At 58.0% G+C, this 8,377-nt stretch overlaps 1 protein-coding gene across 1 annotated transcript; it reads left to right on the top strand.

The window, feature by feature from the left end:
* Positions 1–559: 559 nt before the first annotated feature.
* Positions 560–6,023, top strand: INHBB (inhibin subunit beta B). Its single transcript, XM_077755294.1, has 2 exons — positions 560–772; positions 3,248–6,023. Exons 1-2 carry the CDS (start codon positions 586–588, stop codon positions 4,021–4,023), a joined length of 963 nt encoding a protein of 320 aa, XP_077611420.1. The 5' UTR covers positions 560–585; the 3' UTR covers positions 4,024–6,023.
* The last annotated feature ends 2,354 nt before the right edge of the window (positions 6,024–8,377 follow it).

Here is an 8,377-nt window from a genome sequence, read left to right as displayed (position 1 = left end):
CGGGAGCGACATCCACCCGCGGAACCAGCCCAGGGGCCGCCCCCGCCGCCCCCGCCTCGCCAAGCTCGAGAAGGTGCACCCCGGGAGGGCCGGGGGCGGCCTCCGCGGCGAGAGTTGCTCCTCCCGGTCGCAGAACGAGGCCAGGGCCTGCGCGACCGCGGGGAGGGGGGCAAGCACCGGGGATCCCGGGCCGGGAGCCCGTCGGTGTCGCCCGCCGCCCAGCTGGGCGAGGGTCCGGGGCGCCCACGTGGTGGGAAAGTTTGGAGACTGCAAANGCTCGCCCCTCCTCCCCGCGAAGGCAGAAAGGGAAAAAGGGGGGGGAAGCGGGGGTGGGTGTGGGGAGCGGGCGGCAGCGACCTGAACAGATTCTGCCTCCCCCCTCCGGGGGATAGCCGGAGCGGGGAGGCACGGNGCACCCGCACCCGGGGACGCCGCGAGACTTTTAGGCGCTCGAAGCAACCTAGCCGCCGCCGCAGGCAGGAGAGACAGGGGCGACAAGGGCCCTGCCTCCGCCTCGCCTTCCTCGCACGGCGCCCCGCGCCTGGCCGGCCCGCGCAGNAGCGACACATCTTGAGCCGCCTGCAGATGCGGGGCCGGCCCAACATCACGCACGCCGTGCCCAAGGCCGCCATGGTCACGGCCCTGCGCAAGCTGCACGCGGGCAAGGTGCGCGAAGACGGCCGCGTTGAGATCCCGCACCTCGACGGCCACGCCAGCCCGGGCGCCGACGGACAGGAGCGCGTCTCTGAGATCATCAGCTTCGCCGAGACAGGTGGGTCGGTCCCACGGGCGGCCAGCTGCGGCCCTCGGTCCCCCGCCCTCTCCCACTCCCTTCTTCTTGCCCGTTCTGGTCGGTCGCAGCCAGTGCACCCTGGGGGCAACGCGGACTCCCGGCCCCTGCCGTTCGCCCCTGGCCCCGTGAGCCCCGTCCTGGTTGCAGTCCTCTTCCCCCAGGCAGCATACCCCTGCTCCCCCGTCCCTGCCGCGCCGCTGAGCGCGTTGCCCTCCACCCCTGCCCTCTGAAACCGGGCCCCAGCGCCTCTGGGCGCGCATCCCCCTCCCGGCAGATGCGTGCGGCCCTGGCTCCGCGGGCACTTGCTTGGTGATTGCTTAATGTTTTTGTTTCCCACGATCGGAGTGTAGGCTTAGCAGTGTGGTTGGAGATGTGTGTGCTTGTTGATATCCGTGGGCCGGCGAAGTAAATGTGTGTGTATGTGTGTGTGTGTGTGTGTGTGTGCCTGCGTGAGAGGCCCCGGGGCCGCTTCCATCGCCGGGCAGCGTGGGCTTGCCAGGATTGCTGAAGCCTCACTGGGGAGAGCTAGGCAACCTCTCTTCCGATTGTGTGGGCACCGGAATCGGGCGGAAGGCAGGCTTCTCAACAGGTCCCATCATTTACGCAGAGAAAGACGCGGCTCGGGGGCAGCCCGTGCCTCTCGGCTTGCATGGCAGCGGCAGCAGCCCCCTCGCCTTAGAGCCTCAGAGTTCCTAGTTAACAAAGGGTAGGAGTCCTTTCTGGAATTTTCTCCGGGCCCCGGATTGCAAATTTCTACCACTGTCTAAATATAATAATAGAGAAAATCTTTCCGAACTTTAAAAGAAGGAGGGAAATGTGCCCGCGCGGAAATGCTGCAAGTGCTTTCCACTCCGCTGTCCTTTTCAGGACTTGAATGAGCCAGGCTGGCTTTTGTGCCTGGAGCTCAGCCCCATTTGTGCCGAGGGGACTGCGGAGAAGGTCGCAGAGGGGGAAGCCGCGGTGCGGGCTGGGCTGGGGGTGGGCAGGGAGCTCGTGGGAGGGGGGAGCAGTTGTGTCACCAGGCTGAAAGTGCCCTCCACCCTCCCAGGCAGCAGGCAGACGGTGCTGGTGCTGCCTGGGGATGAAAAGGGATGAAAAGTTTTGCATGGCCGGGTGTGGAGAAAAGCAGAGACAATCGGGCTGGTTTGTGCTTAGAAAGAAATGCATTGCCGTTTTAGCTGTCCGACCGAGTCAGGGAAAGCTCGACATGCAATTAGAGAGCTTGGATTAAAAGGTGCTTTGGGGCCCAGAGTAGAAATGTGATTCTGGAAGGTCGAGGAGGCCTTTTGGTCCCGGTGGCACAAAATGACAGCGGGGGCTGGTATATTTCTGGTCCGTTTCACGAGCCAGCTCTTTGACTTATAAATAACAGATTCAGGTCACAGGCAGCTCGTCCAAGACCAGCTTTTAAGGCTGCACTTTCCCCCATTTCAAAGTCAGATGTCAGTGTTATTAGAGGAGCCAGGCGAGGCCTGAGAAGGGGGCTGGGGGGCCGGGGCAGGAGGTTTGATAAAACCAGTCATGGCCACACAGTTGCCTTATTTGTTCTTCCTGGAAAAAAAAAAAAAAGAAAGAAAGAAAGAAAAAGAAAAAAGTACAAATTGTCAGAAGAGTCGCTGAGAAATGTAGGAATGAGAGGGTAGTTGTATCTCGGTTGGCACGGCCTCTCTTCTTGTTGCGCTGAATTATGGAGGAAACTTAACAAGCCGGTTCCCCCTTTCCCTTGGAGATTCTGAACGCACCATTAATGGGGAGCCAGCGTCTCGTGAAAGGAGTGGACCTCAAGTTTCAAGGCTGCATGTCCTGTCCCCTGGAACTAGTCAGAAATGAGGGCTGCACTTTGCAGCCTGCAAAGCACACATTCCCGTGTCAGAAATCTGAGCGGAAAGCTTGCTTGTTTGCAGTAGAGGATCCACTGGGGGTTGGATCAGATCATGCTTAGGTAAACACTAGGAAGAGGCTAGGTAGGTGGCTCAGCTGGATTTTGCAATGCCCCGGAGTTAACAAAAAAAAAAAAAAAATCTCTAGTGCAACAACCCACCTCCAAAGCCCTCGGTGTGATCCTGGTTTTGTGTTTCAGATTTCAGATTCCTCACCACCCCCCTCCCCAAACAACTTGTTAAGATCTTGGCCTCCTGACGAGTTCCTCTGTTGAGCTTTGAGGCCTGACAGCCCATCTCCAGGGAGCCCTGGCCTGGGAGAGGTGAGGCAGGATTTTATAGGCCCGGACCCTGCAGCTCCAAGCTGGCCCGGGTTTCTCAATGGAAAACGATTCTCTCTGCCTCTCCCAGGATCCAGGGAGAGGTCCCGGCCCCGGGAACGGTATTTCTGGTCAGTAACGCTTTCCAGCTGTGTGGCAAGCACGCGCTCCAGCACCAGGCAGCCGCGTCTCTCTTCCGCACTGCCTCGTGGTCTCCTTGCATTAACTTGGCCTCCCCTCCCGCCTCTCCGCAGATGGTCTCGCCTCCTCCCGGGTCCGCCTGTACTTCTTCATCTCCAACGAAGGCAACCAGAACCTGTTTGTGGTGCAGGCCAGCCTGTGGCTCTACCTGAAGCTCCTGCCCTACGTCCTGGAGAAGGGCAGTCGGAGGAAGGTGCGGGTCAAGGTGTACTTCCAGGAGCAGGGCCACGGCGACCGGTGGAACGTGGTGGAGAAGAAGGTGGACCTCAAGCGCAGCGGCTGGCACACCTTCCCACTCACCGAGGCCATCCAGTCCCTGTTCGAGCGGGGCGAGCGGCGGCTCAGCCTGGATGTGCAGTGCGACGGCTGCCAGGAGCTGGCCGTGGTGCCCGTGTTCGTGGACCCCGGTGAGGAGTCGCACCGGCCCTTCGTGGTCGTGCAGGCGCGGCTGGGCGACAGCAGGCACCGCATCCGCAAGCGGGGCCTGGAGTGCGACGGCCGGACCAACCTCTGTTGCAGGCAACAGTTCTTCATCGACTTCCGCCTCATCGGGTGGAACGACTGGATCATCGCGCCCACCGGCTACTACGGGAACTACTGTGAGGGCAGCTGCCCGGCCTACCTGGCCGGGGTCCCGGGCTCCGCCTCCTCCTTCCATACGGCCGTGGTAAACCAGTACCGCATGCGGGGCCTGAACCCCGGCACGGTGAACTCCTGCTGCATCCCTACCAGGCTGAGCACCATGTCCATGCTCTACTTCGACGACGAGTACAACATCGTCAAGCGGGACGTGCCCAACATGATCGTGGAGGAATGCGGCTGTGCCTGACCGCGGCGGGGCTGCGGCGGTGGCGGCGGGGCGCGAGGGCGGTCCCGGGAAGTCTCCCCCCTCTCCAGCCCCTGTGGGAACCGGGTGCCCAGCCGGCTGAGCGCGGTCCTTCCGGTGGGCTGCCCAGAAGGTGCCAGGGTGAGGCCTGAAATATTTTCCTGCTACTTCATTGAGCAACCAGTCAAAGCCAGAGCGAGACCCCTCAACTGACAAGAAATACTTCCGAATGCACACGTAGACACGCACAGCCAGACGCATCCTGCCTCCCACGCAGAAGCCTCCAGGATACCAGCAAATGGATGCGGTGACAAATGGCAGCTTAGCTACAAATGCCTGTCAGTCGGAGAGAATGGGGTGAACAGCCACCGTTCCCACCAGCTGGCCCGGCCACTCTGCATTGCGCCTTCCGAGCACACATAAAAGCACAAAGACAGAGACACACACACACACATACACACACACACACACACACACACACACACACACACACACACAGAGAAAGAGAGAGCACGGGAGCCACAGACAGGAAAAGCGATGCAGGGGTGGGGAGCGTGTGGACCATCGGGAGGGCGGTGTGTCCCCCTTCACTCGTGTGCAAAGCCTGCCGTGCCTCAGCTTCTCCTGGCTCAGACACATTGGCTTCCTTCCCTGCCTGCTGCGGGACCAGGGGAAATCTGTCTTTTCCCACCCTTGGAGAGGAAAAGAGGCCCAGAGAGATCACAACCTGCCGGAGACCATGGAGCAGTGGCAATGACTGACGTTTGACTTTTGCTGGGGTCCTTGGCGTGACTTCTATGTGTGGTTGTTTTTTGGGGGGGGAGGGTGGGAGAGGAGAAGGGTCTTACTTTGATGCTTTAACGGATGCCTAGCAGTTGACAGGTCATTCATTCCAGTTGTAGAAATGAAAAAGGGACCTTTTTTTTTTTTTTTTTTTACTTACCAGGTATGACCTTTTAAGTTAAAGTTTGAATTGTTTTACATGGGAAGAAAAAAAAAAGTTGCGATCTGTGCCCTTCACTGGGGATATTCCTCTAGGACTTATTGGGGAGGGGCGGAACTGACCCCGAAGCGGGAATGAGCCCCGAGGAGGAAATGATACAGTGCAGGCATTCTGGAAATGCTGGTGTTGGGGGGGGGTGCCCCCTCCCCAAGCAGGGGTTGTGGGAGGGGAGCAGAGAGATGGGGAAGGCTTTCAGCTGCTTTACAGAAGTTGCCCTGTGTGGGTCCGTGCCACCAGGGCCGGCCATGGACGTGGCCCCAGCCTGCTTGCCCGCCTGCCTGCCCCTCCTAGCCCTTGCCGACCTGCCTGAACGCACATGACATAGCACTTGCCCACCTGCGTGTGTCCAGAAGTGGCCCTTGGCAGAGCGCTGAACTCGCTCAGCCCCAGATGTCCAAGTGCCACGTGAACTATGCAATTTAAAGGGTTGACCCACACTAGACGAAACTGGACTCGTACGACTCTTTTTATATTTTTTATACTTGAAATGAAATCCTTTGCTTCTTTTTTAAGCGAATGATTGCTTTTAATGTTTGCACTGATTTAGTTGCATGATTAGTCAGAAACTGCCATTTGAAAAAAAAAGTTATTTTTATAGCAGCAAAAAAAAAATACAGTTAAATGTATTATACATAATTTTGGAACCAAAGAGGTCAACAGATCAGTTTTAATTTTTATTAGATGGTGAGGCCATCTTCTGTGAGGTAGACGTTCTGAACAATCCCTTGAGTGGCCTGCCAACGTTTCAGGGTATAAATGGATTTTGTTTATTCAGTTTGCTGTGTCTTTTCTATCTTTACACACCCAGAAGGTACAGTAAAAATGACTATGGTAGAATGCAGGTGTGCCCTTAAATCCCCACCTTTATGTTTATTTAATAAAGCTCCCTTAGGTTCTGTTTCATAATAATTTAAAACCAAACAATTTTCCCATAGACTTGCTGTTAAAGTATTTTACATCTGTGTACAGTTTAAGAAAATAAAAGATCGAGTGCCACGGGCTTCTGCCTTGCGTGATGTGCGGGGCCATGTGGTCGGGGCCGGAGGCGGTGGCTGGGAGGAGGGCACTGCCCCGTGTCCGGGTTTGGTGGCAGCTCGCTCCACGCGCTCTCTGAGTCCTTGCCACCAGCACGGATGTCAGTCAGAAAGGCCAGGAAGAATGGCAGAAGATCAAAATGAAGGACAATTAGCAAATTCATGAATTACACATTTGTTGACCCTCCTGCTCCCCAGACTAATTATGTTTTACTAAAGGCGCATCTATTACCACTTGAAAGTGCCGGTTTGAGCCCCCCTGTCCCCTGGAAGGAAATGTAGAACCCAGAAGGTTGAAGCCCAGGTGACCCCCGTGCCCACCTCCATTTATGACTGAGGGTCCACCAAGCAGAGGCTCCCGGGTGTCCCACGTCTGCTTTCTCTCCCGGCCCTCCCATCTGTGCCCAGTCTAGTGCGCAGGCAGCATTAGGAGGGCCTCTTGTGTGTCAGAGCTTAAATGCCTGTTCCTGCTACCGGGTGTGACACCACTGCCACCTGGTGCGAAGGCTGAGGGTCCCCCCTCGGCTGCAGACACGGGTCTGGGAGAGGGACTCTTCAGCCTCCTCTGTGACGGGGTGCCTGCCCCCACCTGGGACCCAGGCGTGCCCAGCACACGGCTAGCGTGCCCTCTGCAGCCCCGGTGGGAATTCTTGCTGGGGGCCCCTCAAGGAGCCGAGGAGATCATCCCTTTACAGCAGCCTAGACCTCCTTCAAGGGCAGGGACAAGGGGCGGGGTGAGTGCAGCCTGCCAGAAAGCCATGAAGATGGCCACGGGGCAAGGAAAGCAAGGCTGTGTGGGTAGTGCCCCTCCTTGTGGTCAGAGACTTCAGGAGGGACCCAGCCTGTATTCAGCTTTCGATGGGATGTTAGAGCAAATGATGTTACATGTGGGCCTTGCTCGAGGAGCTGAGCCTGTTGTAGGTGAGGCATGGGTGTGGGGGGGGGCAGGCTCTGGGAGCCCCCGGGGGGCTACGGGCGAGCGGTTGTTGGTGAGCTCGGCTGTGCAGGGCATGGGGGATTGTGGGACGTGCTGTGTGGCTGACTGTGTGCGAACCACGGTGGGTGCGTGACTGCGTGGCTGCGCGTGAGCCTGGGGTGTGCAGTTGGCTGTCTCTGAGGCCGCAGGGGTGAGTGTGTACGCATGTGGCTGCGTGTGAAACCATGTGGGTTTGAGACTGCAATTGTGGGCTCTGGCTGTGTGGTTGGCTGTGCGGCACCCGGCCGGTTATTCGCTTTGGGATCGGGGTCGTTATATTTGTAAATTTGGCCTTTTGCTGGCACCCCGCCCCCCTGCAGCTGTAGTCTAGATCACCCCCATGCTGGGCGGGGGCTGGGCGGGTTGCACCAGGGGGCACAGGTACCGTTTCCGTGGCCGCTGTGGTTGCCCACCGTGTGGTGTCACAGCCCCTTCTGCCCTGCCCTGGCCACTCAGTGCCTGGGGTCCACCACTCACTGTGGTGTCCCTGCAGCCCTGAAGCAGGGCCACTTTAAAAGTAGAATGGTACCATCTGGCCAGTCTTTCAGTTGCTCAATATTTTCCTGGATGCCTGTTCTTACATGCTGGGGAAGCAGCACACAAGATCGTCTCAGTTTGACCAAGTCCTCGTAACAATCCAGAGTCAGAGGGGGAACAGGTATTATTGTCCCCATTTTACAGATGAGAAAATTAAGGCTGAGAAAGCCATTCACTGATGGCACAGCTCTTAAGCGGCAGGGCTGGGGTTTGCCCCCAGGAGCTGTTTCTAAAGTAACTTACAGGCACTGGGCTGTCCAGGAGGAGGGGGTGGGGAAGACACAGTGGTTCTGAGGCCTACGTGGAGGAGAGGGGCTCAGTTTTCCACTGCTTCCGCCCCTCCCTGAAACTCCTGCCGGGACCCCAGCCTGGCAAATCAATGGCGTCTGTGCATTGAGCTGTTCTCTGTGGCTGTGGGGACTGCCATCCATGGGCCGTCCCCATGCCCTCTGTGGCTAAGTGGGTGGGAGGGTTGCTGGGCCTGATTCTTGGAAAACAGATTCTGGATTGAGCAAAGCAGAGTTGGGGGTGGGGGTGGCAGGAAGCCGGTGGCCTTGCCTCTGGGTCTGACAGTGGAGGTGGTGGAGGCACAGTGTTCCATGTGCCAGCCTGCCTGGTTCTGTGATCACAGCCTGCCCTACACTTTCAGCGTCCTCATCTGTAAAATGGGGCAATGACCTCCTACCATGGGGCGCAGAGGCTCAGGGGGTTGTCGTGAATGTTAAGATCCTTAGAACAGGGCCGGGCTCTGGTGCCGTCTCACTGTTGCCATTTCCCAGCATGTTCGCCTGAGATCGGGATGGCTTC

Source organism: Crocuta crocuta, unplaced genomic scaffold (assembly GCF_008692635.1).
Source record: "Crocuta crocuta isolate KB4526 unplaced genomic scaffold, BGI_CrCroc_1.0 scaffold548, whole genome shotgun sequence".
Taxonomy (NCBI): Eukaryota; Metazoa; Chordata; class Mammalia; order Carnivora; family Hyaenidae; genus Crocuta; species Crocuta crocuta.
Note: the sequence above shows the minus strand (reverse complement) of the source record. Positions and strands in the feature narration are given on the sequence as shown.

What these genes read in the sequence shown, in the direction of transcription:
- INHBB (XM_077755294.1), top strand. Translation starts at nt 586, where the DNA reads ATGCGGGGCCGGCCCAACATCACGCACGCCGTGCCCAAGGCCGCCATG. An exon ending in CATCAGCTTCGCCGAGACAG is followed by an intron (nt 773 to 3,247) that starts GTGGGTCGGTCC and finishes GCCTCTCCGCAG; the next exon opens with ATGGTCTCGCCTCCTCCCGG.